Raw genomic sequence first — 24,317 nt, forward strand, 5'->3', positions numbered from 1 at the left:
TACTTCATCTGCCATGCATTTGCCCACTCACCTAACCTATCCAAGTCACTCGGCAGCCTCATAGCATCCTCCTCGCAGCTCACACTGCCACCCAACTTAGTGTCATCCGCAAATTTGGAGATACTACATTTAATCCCCTCGTCTAAATCATTAATGTACAGTGTAAACAGCTGGGGCCCAGCACAGAACCTTGCAGTACCCCACTAGTCACTGCCTGCCATTCTGAAAAGTACCCTTTTACTCCTAATCTTTGCTTCCTGTCTGTCAACCAGTTCTCAATCCACGTCAGCACACTACCCCCAATCCCATGTGCTTTAACTTTGCACATTAATCTCTTGTGTGGGACCTTGTCGAAAGCCTTCTGAAAGTCCAAATGCACCACATCAACTGGTTCTCCCTTGTCCACTCTACTGGAAACATCCTCAAAAAATTCCAGAAGATTTGTCAAGCATGATCTCCCTTTCACAAATCCATGCTGACTTGGACCCATCATGTCACCTCTTTCCAAATGCGCTGCTATGACATCCTTAATAATTGATTCCATCATTTTACCCACTACCGATGTCAGGCTGACCGGTCTACAATTCCCTGTTTTCTCTCTCCCTTCTTTTTTAAAAAGTGGGGTTACATTGGCTACCCTCCACTCCATAGGAATGGATCCAGAGTCTATGGAATGTTGGAAAATGACTGTCAATGCATCCGCTATTTCCAAGGCCACCTCCTTAAGTACTCTGGGATGCAGACCATCAGGCCCTGGGGATTTATCGGCCTTCAGTCCCATCAATTTCCCCAACACAATTTCCCGACTAATAAGCATTTCCCTCAGTTCCTCCTTCTTACTAGACCCTCTGATCCCTTTTATATCCGGAAGGTTGTTGGTGTCCTCCTTCGTGAATACCGAACCAAAGTACTTGTTCAACTGGTCTGCCATTTCTTTGTTCCCATTATGACTTCCCCTGATTCTGACTGCAGGGGACCTACGTTTGTCTTTACTAACCTTTTTCTCTGTACATATCTATCGAAGCTTTTGCAGTCCATTTTAATGTTCCCTGCAAGCTTCCTCTCGCACTCTATTTTCCCTGACCTAATCAATACCTTTGTCCTCCTCTGCCGAGTTCTAAATTTCTCCCAGTCCCCGGGTTCGCTGCTATTTCTGGCTAATTTGTATGCCACTTCCTTGGCTTTAATACTATCCCTGATTTCCCTTGATAGCCACGGTTGAGCCACCTTCCCTTTTTTATTTTTACGCCAGACAGGGATGTACAATTGTTGTAGTTCATCCATGCTGTCTCTAAATGTCTGCCATTGCCCATCCACGGTCAACCCCTTAAGCATCATTCGCCTATCTATCCTAGCCAATTCACGCCTCATACCTTCAAAGTTACCCTTCTTTAAGTTCTGGACCATGGTCTCTGAATTAACCGTTTCATTCTCCATCCTAATGTAGAATTCCACCATATTATGGTCACTCTTCCCCAAGGGGCCTCACACACGAGATTGCTAATTAATCCTCTCTCATTACACAACACCCAGTCTAAGATGGCCTCCCCCCTAGTTGGTTCCGCGACATATTGGTCTAAAAAACCATCCCTTATGCACTCCAGGAAATCTTCCTCCACCGTATTGTTTCCAATTTGGTTAGCCCAATCTATATGCATATTAAAGTCACCCATGATAACTGCTGCACCTTTATTGCATTCACCCCTAATTTCCTGTTTGATGCCCTCCCCAACATCACTACTACTGTTTGGAGGTCTGTACACAACTCCCACTAGCGTTTTCTGCCCCTTGGAATTCTGTAGCTCCACCCATACCAATTCCACATCATCCAAGCTAATGTCTTTCCTTACAATTGCCTTAATTTCCTCTTTAACCAGCAACCCCATTCCGCCTCCTTTTCCTTTCTGTCTATCCTTCCTAAATGTTGAGTACCCTTGGATGTTGAGTTCTCAGCCTTGGTCACCCTGATGCCAACCACATCGTATCCGTTAACTGCTGTCTGCACAGTTAATTCGTCCACCTTATTCCGAATACTCCTCGCATTGAGGCACAGAGCCTTCAGGCTTGCCTTTTTAACACACTTAGACCCTTTAGAATTTTGCTGCAAAGTGGCCCTTTTTGTTTTTTGCCTTGGGTTTCTCTGCCCTCCACTTTTACTCATTTCCTTTCTGCTTTTGCTTGTGTCTCCAATTTGTTTCCCTCTGTCTCCCTGCATTGGTTCCCATCCCCTGCCATATTAGTTTAACTCCTCCCTAACAGCACTAGCAAACACTTATCCTAGGACATTGGTTCCGGTCCAGCCTAGGTGCAGACCGTCCGGTTTGTACTGGTCCCACCTCCCCCAGAACCAGTTCCAATGCCCCAAGAATTTGAATCCCTCCCTGCTGCACCACTGCTCAAGCCACATATTCATCTGAGCTATCCTGCGATTCCTACTCTGACTAGCACGTGGCACTGGTAGCAATCCCGAGATTACTACTTTTGAGGTCCTACTTTTTAATTTAGCTCCTAGCTCCTTAAATTCGTCTATTCGGACCTCATCCCGTTTTTTACCCATATCGTTGGTACCAATGTGCACCACGACAACTGGCTGTTCACCCTCCCTTTTCAGAATGTCCTGCACCCAAACATGTTGGGCCTGAGCAATGTCCTGGGGCTGAGATGATTGACCTCCAACAAACACAATCATCTTCCTTTGTGCTACGTATGACTCCAGCCAGTGGAAAGTTTTTCCCCGATTCCCATTGACTTCAATTTCAATCCTTAATGCCACACTCTATGAAATGCTGCCTCGATGTCAAGGGCAGTCACTCTCACCTCAGCTGTGTCATTCAGCTCTTTTCTCCATGTTTAGACCAAGGCTGCAATGAGGTCTGTAACTAACTGGTCTTGGCAGAACCCAAACTGAGCATCGGTGAGTAGGTTATTGGTGAGTAAGTGGCGCTTGATAGCATTGTCAACAACACTTTGCATCATTTTGCTGATGATTGGAAGTAGACTGATGGGGCGGTAATTGACCGGATTGGATTTGACTTGCTTTTTGTGGACAGGACAAACCTGGGCAGTTTTCCATATTGTTGTGTAGATGCCACTGTTGCAGCTGTACTGGAACAGCTTGGCTAGCGGCGCGGCTAGTTCTGGATGGAGCACGTCTTCAGCACGACAGCCGGAATGTTGTCGGGGTTCATAGCCTTTTCTGTGCGTTCAGCCGTTTCTTGATATCACATGAATTGAATCAAATTGGCTGAAGACTGGCTTGTGTGATGGTGGGGACCTCAGGCAGAGAACAAGATTATTCATTTGGCACCTCTGACTGAAGTTGGTTGCAAATGCTTCAGCCTCGTCTTTTGCACTCGCGTGCTGCGCTCCGCCATCTTTGAGGATGGGAATATTCACGGAGCCTCCTTTTCCCCCCAGTTAGTTGTTTAATGGTCCACCACCATTTATGACTGGATGTGGCAGGACTGCAGAGCTTTGATTTGATCAGTTGGTTGTGGGATCGCTTAGCTCGCTTTATAGCTGCTTTCGCTGTTTAGCATGCATGTAGACCTGCAGCTTCCCCAAGTTGGCACCTCATTTTTAGGTACGCCTAGTGCTGCTCCTGACATGATTTCCTGCATTCCTCATTGAACTAGGGTTGGTCCCCTGATTTGATGGTAATGGTAGAGTGAGGGATATGCCGGACCAGGAGGTTACCGATTGTGGTGAAGTACAATTCTGCTGCTGCTGATGGCCAACACCTCATGGATGCTCAGTTTTGAGCTGCTAGATCTGTTCTGCATCTATCCCAATTAGCATGGTGGTAGTGCCGCACATGATGGAGGGTGTCCTCAGTGTGAAGACGATTCTTTGTCTCCACAATGACCGTGCGGTGATCACTGCTGCCAATGCTGTCATGGACAGATGCATCTGTGACAGGTAGATTGGTGAGGACGAGGTCAAGTAGATTTTTCCCTTGTGTTGGTTCTCTCACCACCTGCTGCAGACCTGTTTGGCAGCTATGTCCTTCAGGACTCTGCCAGCTCAGTCACTAGTGGTGCTACCGAGCCACACTTGGTATCGGACATTGAAGAGTACATTCTGTGCCCTTGCTACCCTCAGTGATTCTTCCAAGTGGTGTTCAACATGGAGGAGTAGTGATTCATCAGCTGAGTGAGAGCGGTAGATGGTAATCAGCAGGAGGTTTCCTTGTTGGTGCCCTATACAACCCAACCATGTCCAGATGAGTATACTTGTCTAAATTCAAGTGATTTTATTTTTCACTTTAAAAAAAATTAGAATGAGAACGTAAAATTATCATTTTCACACTGCCTTTGCTCCTGGAATAATCAGCTACTGTAGTCTAAACTAATCTGTACCTCTTGCTTTTCCATCCCTGTCCACTTGTGCATCGACCTTTACTGTTCTATCTCACAATCCTGCCTCTGAGCAGCAACACAAATTTGCTAATTCATGAAAAATTGTTGGAGCACATCCTTGCACAATAGCTGCAAAAACCATTATCTATAAGAACATGAGAAATATTAGGAGTAGGCCATACGGCCCCATTGAGCCTGATCAATCATTCAATAAAATCATGGCTGATCTTTGACCTCAACTCCACATTCCTGCCCTATTTCCTTATCCTTTGATTTCCTTAATGTCCAAAAATGTATCGATCTCAGTCTTGAACATACTTAATGACTGAACATTTACAGCCCTCTGAGGTAGAGTATTCTAAAGATTCACAACATTCTGAGTGAAGAAATTTCACCTCATCTCAGTCTTAAATGGCCAACTCCTTATCCTGATGGTATGACCCATAGTTCTAGATTTTCCAGCCAGGGGAAAACAGCCTCTCAGCATCTACACTGACAGGCTCTCTAAGAATTTTATATACATTTCAATCAGATCACCTCTCATTCTTCTAAACTCCAGAGAATATAGGCCCATTCTACTCAATCTCTCCTCATAGGACAATCCTCTCATCCCAGAATCAATCTAATGAAACTTCAATGTACCCCATCTCAGGCAAGTATATCCTTCCTTTGGTAAGGAGACCAAAACTGTACACAGTACTTCACAGATGTGGTCTCACCAAAGCTCTATATAACTGCAGCATAACTTCCTTAGTCTTATACTCTAACCCCCTTGCAATATAGGAGTTACTTGTTCTAAAAAGGAATAAAAAAATAAGCAGTTAATCATACATTTATATCTGGTATTAACAATAAAATATTTGCATTTTATTGATGCAATTGAAATGTTACTGTAATCTTCAAAGGGTTAAACATTTAACGTGTTCCAAATCACAAGACATAATATTTGCATAAAAATTGTTTATAATAAAGATGAGTAATTGGTTGGCTTCGAGATTCAGATGGAAAGTAGCCTTGGAAGGTTACCATGCTGCTTGGGCATGAGGTATTACAGAAAGTTTGATGCTCAGTTATGCATCAAGGAGGTCACATGCTAGATAGCAGGAATATAGGCATGTAAAATAAAAGTTGGTTATATTTAAGACATTAATTACAATTCAAATGAACAGTAACAAGAACAAAAATGTAATTACCCCAGATTTTCCAATAGATTGTTGAATCTCATTGAGAAATTCCAATTGTTGCTCTGCATCTTCTAGTTGTCCCTCAATTAGTTGGCATCTTATAATACCTTGAGTTACACAAGACATTCAAAATCAATTTTCTATTCATAAAAAAGTGCTTTCCATATAATTATATATATTGGCCAAATCATTTTGGGTAATCAATTGCAAACTTCTCAATATATTTGCATTAATTCAAATAACAATTTGTATTCTACAGGAAGCCATAAGTACAGAACGTGCCAAAACGCTTTATAGGGAAGATGAAAAACAGTAGAAACCAAGGAGGAAGGAAGGAAAGGTGAAAACAGAAAAGTTTGGAGGACTGAAAGATGAGGAACAAAGAGCAGACCAGTGCTGGAGCAGACCAGAGTACTTTGGATGGGTGAGGATGTTGATCAAGCCATTCGAAGTTTGCGGAGTAATCACTCGCTATATAAATCAATGATGTCACGGATTAGCATGAAACGCTTCCTCAAACTCATGTCACAGACTGTAAAATTTGGGGGGGGGGGAGGGTTTTCTGAAATAAACAGCAGCAGCATCCTTCCCAAAGTTTAAAAAAGTTGACTTACTTTCTAGACTTAAAAATGACTCGACTGTCTCATCCTAATTCAAGTAATTCATTGAAGCTCTTTGAAGAGACTAGGGAGTGCATATTGCTGCTATGGGACATCCAGTAGTAGGAGGCATGGTGAACTTAACATTGATATTTGGGCTAGGGCAAAGGGATGCAACATGTCCATCTAGGATAAATACAATTCTGGGACACGAGTGAGGTCAGAGTAAGGTTAGTACTGGCTGCAACATGATGCAGCAGCATCCAAATGTTGATAAACGAGCCAAGAAAAGCAGGGTGGGGAGTGAGGGGCAGCGGTGGGGTGGTATGAGAAAGAGGAAGAGGACAGAGCAGGATTGGAAGATCGACAGGAAATGGTGAAGGAACTTGGGATCGAGATAGCAGCCAAAATGTGCATGAGACGGACATGGAAAGTGGCGTTGGCTTAGAGGCAGAAACCAGAAGGCTGACTTAAGTGCATGAAATAGTTCATCAGCGTGATAAACAACATATAGTGCTTGCTACCAGATCAAAAGAGGACAGAACCTGTAAGTGATTGAAGTGGCTAGAGTGCTAGAAGTAATCAGGGATCCAGCAGTGGATGAAGATAGAAGAAAAGTCTAAGGCCTGGCGACAGTCAAAGAAAGAAAGTGGTCCATGTCCTAGTAGCTGGCGAAGAACGGCCGAAGAAAGTCTTGGTCTTTCGGGGGGGGGGGGGGGGGGGGGGTGGGCGGGAGGGCGGGAGGAGAACATGGTGACCTAAGAAATCAGGGCGTTGTGTGACAGTTGAAGAAAGTCTGGATCTTGGCTGGCAGGCAGGCAGTTAGAGTTCAGGATCTGTATGTCTGGCTGGTGGTGGGAGTTTGCCGAGCTGATGTTGAGAATTGGACCTTTAACCTTCTCAGGTCTGCTGCCTTCCTGCGTTGTTTGTGGTAGTAGTTATGTTGTTTCTTTAGAGAATCAATTTTGAATTTGGCAATTGCACAGCCATCTGCGAGATGGCACATGGGCCACTGTACTGAGATGAAGGGCTATAGTCGTAAGTGAGCAATGATTCAATCAGGGAGGCAGTGGCAGTAGCGGTGTTGTTTGGGTAGCGGCAGTGGAGTTAGTCAGCGAACACAGGGGTGATGGGTGAGTGGGATTTGGTGCAAGTTAGGACGCGGGTAGCCGAGTTTTGGCTCAGCTCTAGTTTACGTAGGGTAGAATGTGGGAGGCCAGCCAGGAATGCGTTGGAATAGTCAAGTCGAAAGGTAAAAAAGGCATGGATGAGGGCTTCAGCAGTGGATGAGCTAAGGCAAAGGCGGAGACGGGCGATGTTACGGAGGTTGAAATATGCGGTCTTAGTTATGCTGCGGATATGTGGTCAAAAGCTCATTTCAGGGTCCATTGTTGCGAACGATCTGGTTCAGCCTCAGACAGGAGTTGGGCAGAGGGAACAGAATGTGTGGCGGGGACCGAAAACAATGGCTTCGGTCTTCCCAATATTCAATTGGAGAAAATTTCTGCTCATCCAGAACTGGATAGTCTCTAACCAGAAAGGGAGAAGAATGCAAACTGGTTGCTGGAAAGGCATGGATTTTGAAATCTCCTTTCAGGGCCTTAGAGAAACAAGCTGTATAGCCATCATGACATCAGAGGATTCAACAATATCGGTCTTCTCTTTTCCCAAACCAAGGTTACTAACAATCACTGTACCTCACGCAGGAATAGAAAAGGTATTTCCTCAAAGGATACAAATAAAAGTAGAGTCATACCAGTTAATGCAGGGACACTAGTTTCATCCAGTGACATTGCAGTTTTGTACCATCTTACAGCTTCTTTTAATTTCCCTTGTAATACCATCTGATAGCCAAGTTCATTTGCAATCTCTGCATTACGTGAAGACATGCCGAATGCTCTTTCAACCAAGGTGAAGGTCTGCTGAAGGATAATCTGGTTCCTTCCGCACTATGTTAACATACATGAGTGATCATTTGTATGAATAAGCAAATTACAATTCAAATACTTTCTATGGTAAACTTCTATATTACTTTGGCAACCATGTAAACAAAATTAAACACAAAGGGGCTAAACTTCCTTGGCCCTTCTGGTGCATGCCCGCCACCACCATAACTCTGGTGGGATTGCAACAGAAGGGCCAGGACCAATCAACACTAGAATCCAGTTTGCACTGAAAGTTCCCACGGGGCTTTACAGGAGGGAGCAACTCCCTACTCTTGCTGACTGCAGCTAAATGTACTGAACTGCTTTTGAATGTACTGTACAAATTTTTATATGAATAAAGTATATTTTGAAATAAAAAAAGAAACTCCCTACTCTGGGAGTTCCCAAGATCTTGGTCTAGCAGGAGGTCAGCATATCTTTGGAGGCCAGGGTCTTGGCCTGGACACCAAAGCAGAATTTTGCAGCCGCCCAGGGCATGTGATTACAGGCAATGCTGCAGTTATAGCATTAGCACACGCATTTCAATGAGGCCACTTCCCATTGACTCGGCGGGGTCAGCAGCAGAGGGCACCAGCTGGTGCAATCCCAATATAATTGACAGGATTGTGCTCGGAGGAATTTCTGGGCCAATGCTTTGACCATTAAAGTAGATAACAAAGAATGGACCCAATGTTAATCGGATAGGTAACAATCAGTTGTCACATATATGGTGATGACAGCCAGCACCAGCCATATCGACCAAACAAGAACTTCCATGCCGTCAGACTGTGTGTCGGACATCAAACCATGGATAAACCACATCTCTTCCAACTCAACATTGGGAAGACCGAAAGCGTTGTTTCTAGCTCCTATGCCGCTGATTCCTTCCCCTACCCTGACCAACACTCAGACCTGGCCAAAACATCGTTCCTGTTCGACTCCAAGCTGAGCGTTAATCTTCACATCCCAATTAAATAACATTGCTTGCCCCATTTCAGTCATGTTACCACTGAAAACCAGCGCCAAACTTTTGTCATCTCTAGATGCGATTATTTCAATGCCCCCCTTCCTGGTCTCCCATCTTGCACCACAATAACCTCCAACTTGTCCAAAACAAAACTACCCATATCCTGTCTTACTAAGTCCGAGCTAATCACCTCTGGCCTTGCTGACTTACACCAGCTTCCTATGCCCTATCTTATTAAATTGAAATTATTCATCCTCATCTTCAAATCCTCCCATAGCCTGAGTCCATCCCTGACTCTATAACCTCCTCCAGCCTGGTATCAGTCCTGTAATCTTGAATTGTACTCCCTTCTTTCAGCTGCTTTGGCCCCACCCTCAGGATTCACATCCTGCTGGCTTTAAAATTAGAGCTGTTCAATAGATAAAAATCTAACCATACAACTTCACCTTATTGTTATCGTACCTGTAACATTTTTCTAAAGATGATACAATAATAGTCTTGGAATATGATGTTACATTAATAAGCATTCATGCTGAACATATATTTTATTGGTAACCTAATAGAAAGCAGCAACACAAGCTTTCAGAGCCACATAGACTGTATAAAGTGTCATAAGCAGATTTACTTATAAGTGTAGCATTTTTAGTAAAATTCAATCATCAGAAAAGGCAATGGATGCATAATTAGCAAATACCTAATTTGAAGGGTGAAGATTAGACTGAATAAGTTGGTACTAAACTTAAGAACCTGAAAATCCATAAATTGTCAGCTCCATTGTTTTGAAAAAGAAAATTCTAATCTCGTACGTTTTTTTACTCCTACCCTCATCACCTGCTAATTTTATCCAATTCCTCAAGGTGTTGATTACTTGCTGGAATATGGTGCCACCAATGCCAGATGCCCTCCAGTACCAACCCACGAGGTTGGAATATTCATATCTGGGTGTCAACAGTGTCACTGAGCTATCTAACCATGAAGGGCATTATAGCAGAGCCTGATCTTTTCCACATCCAATATTCACACACACTTCCATGAGAACTTGCTGGGTATCAGTCAAGAGTGAGAACCTTCCCCAACATCCCACTCCCTAACCCAAGGCTCCAGAGGCAGAGCTTAGCTTACGCAGCACAGACTAGGATCAAACTTGAACCCTTCGTGGTTTTTACAGCTCAGTTATTCACTGGATCAAATTGCCCAAGCCATCGGAGAAAAACATGTTTATTTGAAAATATCAACAAACTTACCATCCGACTGAAAGCCAACGCCATTTTATAGAAAAGATCGGGATTGTGGGGTTCAAAACGGTCCAGTACACTGATCAGATCACCAAGTCGAGTGCCAGCCTGGAAAGATGTCAATAACTAATTTGAGTTCCAATTCACAGGTCAAGAATGGTCCTACTTGACAAATCTTTATTTCTGTACTATTAGTTGTGAAACTTGAATAGATTCTTATGTTATGTTCTTATGTAAATGTTGTTTCAATTACCTTTGCTCTCCTCACACTAAAAAAATTGGTAATAGGATATGCGCTATCATAGGCCCTTAATATAGATGATATTATTGTCAGTTGTCTTGAAACTGCTGTAAATTTTCATTTTGCGTTGAAGATGCATGTTGGATAACCCCATCATTCTTATTCATAACAGAGCATCTAGTACATCTCCCACTTAGAGTTCCAAAATTGATCTTCATTTCATTCATAAATTGCCACAGAAAATTTAGATTCTGATACAGTAAGTGAATACTACTAACTAGTACATGATTTTATATTGCACAGAGTAGGTATTATTTACATCTTAATATCTCATGAAAGATTTGTTGAAGGAGGCTGAAATCTGAAATCATCATCTTTGAATGTTGTCACAAGTGATGCACATGAATTAGATTTAAGAAAAACTTACCAGGTTACGCTACTGACCATGGCTGAAACTGATCAGTGATGACATAAATAATGGAACACTTATTAACTGGTGTTTCATTATAACTTTTTTCTTACCTCCTTAATATTTCCCTCTCTGCATAATGAATGGAGGGCCAGCATTCTCAGTGCTTCAGAATTATGGCTGTCTTTTTGCAAGAGTCTGTGATAGATTTTAGAATAAATTTAAAACTACAGTACTAAATTATAATCAAATGAATGGAATCTTAATCTCTAAATTGTACCAGATAGATTAAATGCATTCTATTTATTGAAAAACTCACATGTACTAAACTTTGCTTGTGGAGAATGTGTGTTTGAAATTTGCTTTAGCATTTAAGGAATTACATTGTTTAATGCTCTACATCACAAAATGTATAATGTTATGTTACCACAAGCCAATTTCTATTTTCTTGTAGCAGTGAAAATGTTAATACATTGGAAATAACTTAAATGGTAAGGTAATCATATTCACGACATGCACGTGTTTTTAATCACTGAAAATAAAGTGCACATGGGAGGGCAATAACATTTCCTATGTTGTGCTTTCCAATTAATTTTGTTTAATATTTGTTCTCGGGTTATGGAGTATGTTGTACGATGGAGCTGAACACTGTAGAATCACCAGTCAACAACCCCACCCGTGATCCTATTATACAGAGAAGGTCATTGATCAAGCAACTAAAGATGGTTGGGTTGAGGACACTTTCTTAAGGATCTCCTGCAGAGATATCCTGAGATTGTAATGATTGGCCTCCTATAACCATAGCATCTTTCAGGTATGATGACAACCACTGGAGAGTTTTTAAACTTAGACTCCCATCGATTTCAGTTTTGCTAGGGCTCCTTGGTGCCAACGATCAAATGCTGCCTCAACGCCGAAGGCAGCTACTCTAACCTTTCCTCTGGCATTCAGATCGTGTGTCGGTCTCAATCAAGGCTGTGACGAGGTCTGCAACTGAACGGTTCTGGTGTCCGCAAGCAGATTATTAAGAATCAAGTGTTGCTTGATGGCACTGTTGGTGACATTACCCATCACTCTCCCGATTATTGGAATATGGGGCAATAATTGGCCAGGTTCTGAGCAATTTTCCACGTTGTCACACAGATGCCAGTGTCATAGCTGCATTGGAATAGCTTGGCTAGTGAAGCTGCTAACTCCAATGCACAAGTTTTCAGTACTACAGCCAGGATGTTGTCAGGGCCAAGCTGTGACAAAATGCACTCAGCCATTTCTTAATGTCATGTGGTGCAAGCAGAATTGGCTGAACATCGATATTTATAATGGTGGGGACTTCGGGAGATGGCGGAGTGAGACTGCCCTCGACATTTTTGAGCCCAAAATGTTTTGAAAATATTTCAGACTTGTCTCTTGCGCTCGTGTGTTGGGCTCTGCCACAACTGCAAATAGAGTTTCTTCTTCCTGCTGGTTGCCGACCACTGATCTCGACTGGATGTGACAAGGTTACTGAGTTTTAATCTGTTGATTGTGGCTTAAGCTCGATCTATTTTCTGTTGCCTTTTATATTTAATATGCAGGTAGCCTGGTGTTGTAGTGAAGGATGGACTGACCATGAGGTTACAGATTGTGGTGGTATATAATTTTGCTGCTTATGGCCGATAATGCTTCATGGATGCCCAGTTTTGGACTGCTAGATCTGTCCTTAGTCTGTCCCACACTGCTGCCAATTGTTTCATGGACAGACATACTGGCAACGGGTAGATTAGTGAGGACAAGGTCAAATAGATTGCTTCTTCACCACCTGATGCAGGCCCAGTCTGGCAGCTATGTCCTTCAGGGTTTGGCCAATTCAGATACTGGTGGTGCTACTGAGCTGCTCTTGATAGAAATTGATGTTCCCCTCCAAGAATACAATTGGTGCCCTTGCTTCCTTCCCTCAGTGCTTTCTCCAAGTATTATTCAACATAGAGGGGTACGGATCCATCAATTAATGAGGGGAAGGGGTAATCAGCAGGAGGTTTCCTTGGAACTGAAAGTTGGAAATTAAAACTGAAATACTGCTATCCTGGCAGATTTCGTGTATAATTCTATCATGGTTCTGCTTACCTTTAAAAATTAGAGTCTGCAGTAAAGTGGACAAACTCATTAAGGATGCAGTTAAACTGCCAATTTTTTCCCCCCATGCAAAGCAGCTTTGGATGTGCTTTGATAATGGTAGCATATGTCTGGAGTCAGGTCCAAATCTGATTCTAAATCCTGAGCATATTAAAAGTTAGACAGTGTTATACTGCCCCCTTCATGGTTGCTTTACTGAAAGCATTTTCACACCCATCTGAGCTTCAATCAGGAGCATTAGAACTTTATCTCTGTGTGAATCCACATCCTTCGGTCTTTTTGGGCACTATGCAAACCTACATATTCATGTTTATAATTCTCTACCACAGAAAGTTGTTGAGGCCAATTCACTAAATATATTCAAAAAGAAATTAGATGTAGTCCTTACTACTAGGGGGATCAAGGGATATGGCGAGAAAGCAGGAATGGGGTACTGAAGTTGCATGTTCAGCCATGAACTCATTGAATGGCGGTGCAGGCTCAAAGGGCCGAATGGCCTACTCCTGCACCTATTTTCTATGTTTCTCTGTCTATAATGTTAGAAAATAGTTGTATATTGTTAACTTTAAAAATCTGCACTGGGTGCATGCACAAAACTCCTGTGATGACATTCCACAGATATCACAGCAACAGGAGGTCGAGGCCCATAAAAAGGGCGTGGCTATCAGGAGGAGCAACACAACAACGGGAGGTCGGAGCCAATAAAAAGGGCGTGGAGATCGGGAGGAGCAACACAGCAACGGGAGGTCGAGGCCCATAAAAAGGGCGTGGAGATCGGGAGCAGCCAACAGGTGCAGGATCAAAAGTAAAAAAAATGGAAATCGAAGTGTGACGTCACAGCCAAGCGGGTAAGTGATTGGCTGGTGGATTGGTGAGTATTTTTCTTTTCTGCAGGAAACCTTTGGCATTGTTGCAAGTAGGATCTGGAGGTAAATATATCTGATCTTTATTATCTAAAGAGAGCCAGTTAATTAAATTGTCTGTTTGCTGAGTAGCAGCTGGTGTGTTGTGCTAAGGTTTAAGAGTTTATTTTTGTTGCTAGAGGGATGGCAGGGCAGCTCATTCCCGTGGATTGCACATCCTGTGGCACGTGGGAAGTCCCGGACGCTTCGTGCAGCCGGGCGACCACGTGTGCACGAGGTGTCTCCAGCTGCACCAACTCGAGCTCCGTGTTTTGGAACTTGAGCGGCAGCTGGAGTCACTGCGGTGCATCCGTGAGACTGAGAGCAACATGGATAGCACGTTTCTAGAGGCGGTCACCCCACAGCTTAAGAGTGTGCAGGCAGAGAGGGAGTGGGTGACCGCCAGACAGAAGAGGAGGACTGGGCAGGTAGTGCAAAAGTCCCCCAAATCCATCTCACTCTCCAACCGGCACTCTGTTCTGAGTACCGGTGGGGGTAATGGTGGCTCTGGGGAGTGCAGCCAGAGCCAAGCCCACAGCACCGCGGATGGCTCAGCTGCACAGTAGGGGAGGAAAAAGAATGGAAGAGCTATAGTGGTAGGGGATTCGCTAGTCAGGGGAGCAGACAGGCATTTCTGCGGCTGCAGACGTGACTCCAGGATGGTATGTTGCCTCCCTGGTGCCAGGGATAAGGATGTCACTGAGTGGCTGCAGGCCATTCTGGGGGGAGAGGGTGAATAAACAGAGATCGTGCTCCACATCGGTACCAATGACATAGGTAGGAAGAGAGATGAGGGCCTGCAAGCAGAGTTTAGGGAGCTAGGAGAGAGATTAAAAAGCAGGACCTCAAAAAGGTAGTAATCTCTGGATTACTCCCAGTGCCACGAGCTAGTGAGTGCAGAAATAGGAGGATAAGCAGATGAATACGTGGCTGGAGAGATGGTTCAGGCGGGAGGGCTTTAGTTTCCCGAGACATTGGGATCGCTTCTGGGGAGGTGTACAAGCCGGACGGGTTGCACCTTAACAGAGCCGGAACCAATATCCTCGCAGGGGGGTTTGCTAGTGCTGTTGGGGAGGGTTTAAACTAGCTTGGCAGGGTGATGGGAACCTGAAAATAGATTCAGTAGGGAGGGGAGCAAAGCTGGAATTAGAAAGCAAAACTAAAGAAAAAGTGAGTTTGAAGGAGAGAGGAAACAAGCAGGAAAAAAGGTTAAAAAAAACTAAGGCACTTTGTCTAAATGCACATAGCATTTGTAACAAAACAGATGAGTTGACAGCATAAATTGAGACAAATGGGTATGATCTGATAGCCAGTACAGAGATGTGGTTGCAAGGTGACCAGGACTGGGAATTAAATAATCAGGGGTGCTTGACAATCCGGAAGGACAGACAGAAAGGAAAAGGAGGTGGGGTAGCTCTATGGAGAAAGGATGGAATCACTTCAATAGTAAGAAATGATATTGGCTCAAACTATAAGGGTGTTGAAACAGTTTGGGTGGAGATAAGGAACAATAAGGGGGGAAAAAAAAAATCACTGGTGGGCATAGTCTATAGGCCCCCTAAAAGTAGCAACTCTGTTGGTCGGAGCATAAACCAGGAAATAGTGGGGGCTTGTAAAAAGGGAACAGCAACAATCATGGGTGATTTTAACCTCCATATTGATTGGACAAATCAAATTTGTCAGGGTAGCTTTGAGGAGGAGATCATAGAGTGCGTAAGGGACGGGTTCCTTGAGCAGTATGTAACGGAACCAACCAGGGGGCAGGCAATCTTAGATCTGAGACAGGATTAATAAACAATCTCCTAGTAAAGGATCCCCTCGGAATGAGTGATCATAGCATGATTAAATTTCAAATTCAGATGGAAGGTGAGAAAGTTGGATCCCTAACCAGGAGACTATGAAGCTTTGAGGGCAGAATTGGGTAACGTGGATTGGGAAAACAGATTAAAATGTCGTGGTGTACATTTAAGGAGATATTTCACAACTCTCAAGAAAAATATATTCCAGTGAGGAGGAAAGGGTGTAAGAGAAAAGATATGGCTAACTAAACAAATAAAGGATGGTATCCAATTAAAAACAAGGGCATACAAAGTGGCCAGAACTAGTAGGAGGACAGAAGACTGGGAAGCTTTTAAAAGCCAGCAAAGAACGACTAAAAAAATGATTAAGAAAGCGAAGATAGACTATGACAGTAAACTAGCACAAAATATAAAAACAGATAGCAAGAGTTTCTATAGGTATATAAAAAGGAAAAGAGTGGCTAAAGTAAATGTTGGTCCCTTAGAGGACAGGGCCAGGGAACTAGTAACGGGGAACATGGAGATGGCAGAAACTCTGAACAAATATTTTGTATCAATGTTTACGGTAGAGGACACTAACAATATTCCAACAGCAGATAGTCAAGGAGCTATGGGGGGGGGGGGAGGAACTTAACACAATCACCAAGGAGGTGGTACTCAGTAAGATAATGGGACTAAAGGCAGATAAATCCCGTGGACCTGATGGCTTACATCCTAGGGTCTTGAGAAGTAGCGGCAGGGATTGTGGATGCATTGGTTGTAATTTACCAAAATTCCCTGGATTCTGGGAAGGTCCCAGCAGATTGGAAAACTGCAAATGTAACGCCTCTATTAAAAAAGGGGGCAGACAAAAAGCAGGAAACTATAGACCAGTTTGCCTAACTGCTGCGGTTGGGAAAATGTTGGAGTGCTTTATTAAAGAAGCAGTAGCAGGACATTTGGATAAGCAAAATTCGGTCAGGCAGAGTCAGCATGGATTTATGAAGGGGAAGTCATGTTTGACAAATTTGCTGGAGTTCTTTGAGGATGTAATGAACAGGGTGGATAAAGGGGAACCAGTGGATGTGGTGTATTTGAACTTCCAGAAGGCATTTGACAAGGTGCCACATAAAAGGTTACTGCACAAGATAAAAGTTCGCAGGGTCGGGGGTAATATATTAGCATGGATAGAGGATTGGCTAACCAACAGAAAATAGAGTCGGGATAAATGGTTCATTCTCTGGTTGGCAGCCAGTAACTAGTGGGGTGCCGCAGGGGTCAGTGCTCGGACCCCAACTATTTACAATCTACATTAACGACTTGGAAGAAGGGACTGAGTATAATGCAGCAAGTTTGTTGACGATACAAACATGGGAGGAAAAGCAACGTGTGAGGAGGACACAAAAAATCTGCAAAAGGACATAGACAGGCTAAGTGAGTGGGCAAAAATTTGGCAGATGGAGTATAATGTTGGAAAGTGTGAGGTCATGCACTTTGGCAGAAAAAAAATCAAGGAGCAAGTTATTATTTAAATGGAGAAAGATTGCAAAGTGCCACAGTACAGCGGGACCTGGGGGTACTTGTGCATGAAACACAAAAGGATAGTATGCAGGTACAGCAAGTGATCAGGAAGGCCAATGGAATCTTGGCCTTTATTGCAAAGGGGATGGAGTATAAAAGCAGTGAAGTCTTGTGACAGCTATACAAGGTATTGGTGAGGCCAACATCTGGAATAATGTGTGCAGTTTTGGTTTCCATATTTACGAAAGGATATACTTGCTTTGGAGGCAGTTCAGAGAAGGTTCACTAGGTTGATTCCGGGGACTTATGAGGAAAGGTTGAGTAGGTTGGGCCTCTACTCATTGGAATTCAGAAGAATGAGGGGTAATCTTATCAAAACGTATAAGATTATGAGGGGGCTTGACAAGTTGGATGCAGAGAGGATGTTTCCACTGATGGGGGAGACTAGAACTAGAGGGCATGATCTTAGAATAAGGGGCTGCCCATTTAAAACAGAGATGAGGAGGAATTTCTTCTCAGAGGGTTGTAAATCTGTGGAATTCACTGCCTCAGAGAGTTGTGGAAGCAGGGACATTGAATAAATTTAAGACAGAAATAGACAGTTTCTCAATACGATAAGGGGATAAGGGGTTATGGGGAGCGGGAGAGGAAGTGGAGCTGAGTCCATGATCAGATCAGCCATGATCTTATTGAATGGCGGAGCAGGCTCGAGGGGCCGTATGGCCTACTCCTGTTCCTATTTCTTATGTTCTTATACTGATCTGAGACTAGCAGCTGCAACACAAGTGCAGTCTGAGATTTATTTTTTGTTTGTAAGCAAGTTATGTGACACGCAGCTCCAATACTACATTCTGGCCCACTGTAACAGTCCTAATCATCCACTCATAATCAAGCTTGTTTATATTACCTGTGTACTGTCTCAATTGTCTGTTCCCAATCCTGCAGGGCTAGTTGAAGCTCTATCTTCTTCACAAAAGCAGGCAGGAAGCCAGGAAAATGAACTATTATCTGGTTTACCATTTCCAAAGCTCCGGAGTAGTTCTGACGCATCTCAAGATACTGTGCCTATTATGAAGAAAAAGAATATTCTGGAACTAATACTTGAGCAAATACAATATCTACATACCTTAATTGTATTCTAATTTTAAGAGGATAGAATCAGCTGGACTGAAGAACTTTCTTCATCTAATCCTATGGTATAATATTGGCTGAAAATTTCCTCTGTGCAATAGGTGTAGCGAGGTTGTAAATGCATTTATAAAGAACAGGTTTTTGATTTCATTACACCTAGCGCAGAGAAAATCTTTCAACTTGTAATCCAAACTGCTTAAAGGTAGCATCAAAACATAGCTATTTAGAAAAGACTAGAAACTGCTGCAACTGAGTCAATTCATTTCCAGGATAGAAAATGCATTTTGGTTGATACATGACCCAATACCTTCCCACCTTGTCAGTTGGCACTATGAAGTCATTATCATCTTTAGTACATATAGCATTGCCTGAGCTCAATAGAAAGGAAAATCAGGCAGGGAGGATACCACAGTCAACTGTGCTTCCATTAATTTAAGTGGAAGGATAATCTACCTCAATGGGCCCAAGTTTCCACATGATTCGCGCCTGATTTTTAGGAGCAACTGGTGGAGAACGGACTATTTTAGAAATCGCAATTCTCCACATTTTTTTTTCTGCAGTTCTAGTTAGGTAGAACAGTTCTAGTTTGGTAGAACAGTTCTAGTTTAGAACAGAATTTTTTCTTCAAAAGGGGGCATGTCCGGCCACTGACGCCTGATTTGAAAGTTTCCACAGTGAAAATGTACTCCAAACTAAAGTAGAATGGCGCCAGTGAAGATTTTTGTAGAACTGAAAAAACATTAAAAAATCAGGCGCAGGTTACAAATTAGGCGCCCGGAACGAGGTGGGGGGAAGGGAACTCATTAAATTCAACAATAAATCCTTATTTATACTTCTACAAATATTATACAAATAAATCCAACCTGAATAAACATTTATAAGCCAAGAAAAGATTAAATAAACCATCTTCCTACCTGTGTGAAAGTGCTTCAGCCAGGGAGAATTCTGCAGCTATTCGTGCTGCTGAGCAAGAGAGGGAAGGAGAGAGGGGAGGGAGAGGGAGAGAGGGAGGGAAGAGAGGGGGGGGGGTCGGGGAACAGGAGCGGGGGGGGGAGCGGGTGTCGGGTCGGGTCGGGGGGGAGCGGGTGTCGGGTTGGGTCGGGGGGGGGGGGGGGGGGAAGAGCGGGTGTCGGGTCGGGGGGGGGGGGGGGAGCGGGCCTCGGGGCGGGGAGCGGGTCGGGGGGGGGGGGGAGCGGGCCTCGAGGCGGGGGGGTGGAGAGTGGGTCTCGGTCGGGGCGGGGGGTGGGGGGGGAGCGGGTGTCGGGTCGGGGGGGGGGGGGCGGTGGGGAGCGGGTCTCGGGTGTCGGGTCTCGGTCGGGAGCGGGTCTCGGGTGGGGGGGGGGGGGGGGAGCGGGTGTCGAGTCGGGTCTGGTCGGCTGGGGGGGGGGGGGGGGGAGCGAGTGTCGGGTCTGGTCGGGCGGGGAGCAGGAGCTGGCCGTGGGAGGAGCCTCATTCACGCAGCCCCAGTGAGGCCATTGGGCCAGGGCTAGGGGCTGCGTGCTTCGGGCCCCTCCCACACAGTTCGGTGCCTGGAGCTACTACACTTGCGTGCCGACTGTAGCGCGCATGTGCAGAGGTCCCGGCACTGTTTTCAGCGCAGGGACCTGGCTCCGCCCCCCCCCACAGCTCGTGCCGGCTGCGCCGAGTGCCACAGGACCTGTAAGTCGGTGGAGAATACCGAGGATTTTTTTAGGCGCCGTTTTAGGCGCGAAAAACGGGCGCCCAGCTCGGAGGGGCGCCCGTTTTTTTTCTTGTGGAAACTTGGGCCCTATGTGTCAGTAAAACTAGATGCTTTGAAAGAGTATTACAACCAAAAGGAAGTATGTAGAAGTATGTGCAAGGGGAATATGCTGCGGTAACCAAAAAAGAAAATGTGATTGAGAGAGAGAGCACATAAAAGAGAAAGAAGATTTTAAAGTAATCTCATATTACTTTTTCCCTTTGTTGGGATTGGAAGGAGAGAGATGTGGAGGGCCTGGATCAGGGTAGAGAACAGATACTGTTTTCAGAACTCGAGGAAATCAAGTCAACTGTTCCATTATCTAACAAGGAAAGGATATACACATTAAATGGTAGGACACTGAGAAGTGTAGATGAACAAAGGGACCTTGAAGTGCATGTCCACAGATCCCTGAAAGTAGCAGGCCAGATAGATAAGGTGGTTAAGGCGGCATATAGAATGCTCGCCTTTATTAGCAGAGGCAGAGAATGCAAGAGCAGGGAGGTTATGTTTGAACTGTATAAAACACTGGTTAAACCACAGCTGGAGTTCTGCGTGCAGTTCTGGTCACCGCATTACAGGAAGGACGTGATTGCAATGGAGAGGTTAGAGAGGAGATTTACGAGGATGTTGCCGGGAGTAGAGAATTTTGGTTATGAGGACAGATTGGATAGGCTGGATTTGTTTTCCTTGGAACAGAGGAGGCTGACGGGAGACCTCATTGAGGGAAATAAAATTATATGAGGGGCTTAAATATTGTGGATAGAAAGGGCCTATTTCTCTTAGCAGAGGGGTCAACAACCAGGAGGCATAAATTTAAAGTAACTGGTAGAAGGTTTAGGAGGGAATTTGAGGGGAAATTTCTTCACGCAGAGGGTTGTGGGGGTCTGGAACTCACTGCCTGAAAGGGTGTTAGAGGCAGAAACCCTCACCACATTTAAAAAGTACTTGGATGTGCACTTGAAGTGCCGTAACCCTGCAGAGTTATGAACCTAGTGCTGGAAATTGGGATAAGGCTGGATAGTCTCTTGTTGGCTGGCAAGGACACGATGGGCTGAAATGGGTTCTTTCCGTGCCTTAAACTTCTATGATTCTATCTTCTATTGTTAGCAGTTTACTACCAGAAACAATGTGCAATGTTTACTCAACACATTATTCATTACACAGTTCTTCTTAAACAATTTGGATATCAAACTGATCTTCAGAATAGCACCAAACAGGCAATATCAAATCAGCAGACCATTGTACATTCCTGTCTGGCGTAAAAATTAAAAAGGGAAGGTGGCTCAACCGTGGCTATCTAGGGAAATCAGGGATAGTATTAAAGCCAAGGAAATGGAATACAAATTGGCCAGAAATAGCAGCGAACCTGGGGACTGGGAGAAATTTAGAACTCAGCAGAGGAGGACAAAGGGTTTGATTAGGGCAGGGAAAATGGAGTACGAGAAGAAGCTTGCAGGGAACATTAAGGCGGATTGCAAAAGTTTCTATAGGTATGTAAAGAGAAAAAGGTTAGTAAAGACAAACGTAGGTCCCCTGCAGTCAGAATCAGGGGAAGTCATAACGGGGAACAAAGAAATGGCAGACCAATTGAACAAGTACTTTGGTTCGGTATTCACTGAGGAGGACACAAACAACCTTCCGGATATAAAAGGGGTCAGAGGGTCTAGTAAGGAGGAGGAACTGAGGGAAATCTTTATTAGTCGGGAAATTGTGTTGGGGAAATTGATGGAATTGAAGGCCGATAAATCCCCAGGGCCTGATGGACTGCATCCCAGAGTACTTAAGGAGGTGGCCTTGGAAATAGCGGATGCATTGACAGTCATTTTCCAACATTCCATTGACTCTGGATCAGTTCCTATCGAGTGGAGGGTAGCCAATGTAACCCCACTTTTTAAAAAAGGAGGGAGAGAGAAAACAGGGAATTATAGACCGGTCAGCCTGACCTCAGTAGTGGGTAAAATGATGGAATCAATTATTAAGGATGTCATAGCAGCGCATTTGGAAAATGGTGACATGATAGGTCCAAGTCAGCATGGATTTGTGAAAGGGAGATCATGCTTGACAAATCTTCTGGAATTTTTTGAGGATGTTTCCAATAAAGTGGACAAAGGAGTACCAGTTGATGTGGTATATTTGGACTTTCAGAAGGCTTTCGACAAGGTCCCACACAGGAGATTAATGTGCAAAGTTAAAGCACATGGGATTGGGGGTAGTGTGCTGACGTGGATTGAGAACTGGTTGGCAGACAGGAAGCAAAGAATAGGAGTAAATGGGTACTTTTCGGAATGGCAGGCAGTGACTAGTGGGGTACCGCAGGGTTCTGTGCTGGGGCCCCAGCTGTTTACATTGTACATTAATGATTTAGACGAGGGGATTAAATGTAGTATCTCCAAATTTGCGGATGACACTAAGTTGGGTGGCAGTGTGAGCTGCGAGGAGGATGCTATGAGGCTGCAGAGTGACTTGGATTGGTTAGGTGAGTGGGCAAATGCGTGGCAGATGAAGTATAATGTGGATAAATGTGAGGTTATCCACTTTGGTGGTAAAAACAGAGACACAGACTATTATCTGAATGGTGACAGATTAGGAAAAGGGAAGGTGCAACGAGACCTGGGTGTCATGGTACATCAGTCATTGAAGGTTGGCATGCAGGTACAGCAGGCGGTTAAGAAAGCAAATGGCATGTTGGCCTTCATAGCGAGGGGATTTGAGTACAGGGGCAGGGAGGTGTTGCTACAGTTGTACAGGGCCTTGGTGAGGCCACACCTGGAGTATTGTGTACAGTTTTGGTCTCCTAACTTGAGGAAGGACATTCTTGCTATTGAGGGAGTGCAGTGAAGATTCACCAGGCTGATTCCCGGGATGGTGGGACTGACCTATCAGGAAAGACTGGATCAACTGGGCTTGTATTCACTGGAGTTCAGAAGAGTGAGAGGGGACCTCATAGAAACGTTTAAAATTCTGACGAGTTTGGACAGGTTGGATGCAGGAAGAATGTTCCCAATGTTGGGGAAGTCCAGAACCAGGGGTCACAGTCTAAGGATAAGGGGTAAGCCATTTAGGACCGAGATAAGGAGAAACTTCTTCACCCAGAGTGGTGAACCTGTGGAATTCTCTACCACAGAAAGTAGTTGAGGCCAATTCACTAAATATATTCAAAAGGGAGTTAGATGAAGTCCTTACTACTCGGGGGATCAAGGGGTATGGCGTGAAAGCAGGAAGGGGGTACTGAAGTTTCATGTTCAGCCATGAACTCGTTGAATGGCGGTGCAGGCTAGAAGGGCTGAATGGCCTGCTCCTGCACCTATTTTCTATGTTTCTATGTTTACACCCTGCCAACTTTCTTTTCCATCACCTGTTTTGTGCTGCCACTGAAGACTAATATCACCAATTTTATTTCTACAGTACTTTTTTTTTTCCAATTTTAAACTCACTTTCCCCATCATAGCAAATACATCATTTCCATCTTGGATTCCTTCATCAAAATATTTGATGGCCTTTTTAGCATATGCATCTCTCCCACTGGTTAGTTCAATCCATCCTTTCAAAATCAGGCCCTGTAATGATAATAATACACTAATTATCACACTGATGTATATGCTGTATATTAAGTCAGTACACATTTTAATTGCATTTGGAAAACAACATAAAAGTTCTCAGGCATCAGTTTAGTCTTCCTTTTGACTGGTATGCAAACATTTTGGCTGCATTCAAATCAGTTCGAAGCTGAATTATTGTTAGACACAATGTTCAAAGAACTAAAAGTGGCAGTAATTGGTATTAATTACAACAGCTATTTCAGTTGGAGACAGATAATGAGCTGGGACCTCCAGCATATCTTCTGAATCACCGCGAGCAACACACCATGATATCTACTACTTTCTTCAAAAGAAAAACTGGTTAATACCATAGAAAAAACTCCAAAGCAAATTATCAAGACAATTTTTTCTGCAGAATGGCCATGAATCCTGTTAAGCTCATTAGCAATATAATTTACACTGGGATCTTGGTTATCATCAAGTGGGGACAAATACCCACTTGCAAATTTATGCACTGCAGCTTATTTAATCCTTTATTCAGCAATTAAATCTAAATAGAAACAGAAAGCACTGAATAATCACACAAAAGTGATTATATTTATAAAATGCATTACTGTCTGTAGATCGAATTTGGTAGCAGATTGATTCTATTCATTCTGGTAAGTATTACAGACCAGAAACATTTTATGCTTG

The 24,317-nt window shown here is 43.9% G+C and overlaps 1 protein-coding gene across 2 annotated transcripts in view; it reads right to left on the reverse strand.

Moving 5' to 3' along the window:
• ttc21b (tetratricopeptide repeat domain 21B) overlaps positions 1-24,317 on the reverse strand; it is a 181,668-nt gene that overhangs the window by 132,184 nt on the left and 25,167 nt on the right. For both annotated transcript variants that reach the window (XM_070875514.1, XM_070875515.1), the window contains exons 5-10: positions 23,520-23,642; positions 18,139-18,296; positions 11,032-11,116; positions 10,278-10,376; positions 7,898-8,090; positions 5,552-5,649 (exon numbers count right to left, since the gene is read on the reverse strand). In XM_070875514.1, the coding sequence (XP_070731615.1) occupies positions 5,552-5,649; positions 7,898-8,090; positions 10,278-10,376; positions 11,032-11,116; positions 18,139-18,296; positions 23,520-23,642 (756 nt within the window). The remainder of the gene's footprint in view (positions 1-5,551; positions 5,650-7,897; positions 8,091-10,277; positions 10,377-11,031; positions 11,117-18,138; positions 18,297-23,519; positions 23,643-24,317) is intronic.

The sequence above is a fragment of the Pristiophorus japonicus genome, chromosome 3 (assembly GCF_044704955.1).
Source record: "Pristiophorus japonicus isolate sPriJap1 chromosome 3, sPriJap1.hap1, whole genome shotgun sequence".
NCBI classification, from domain to species: domain Eukaryota; kingdom Metazoa; phylum Chordata; class Chondrichthyes; family Pristiophoridae; genus Pristiophorus; species Pristiophorus japonicus.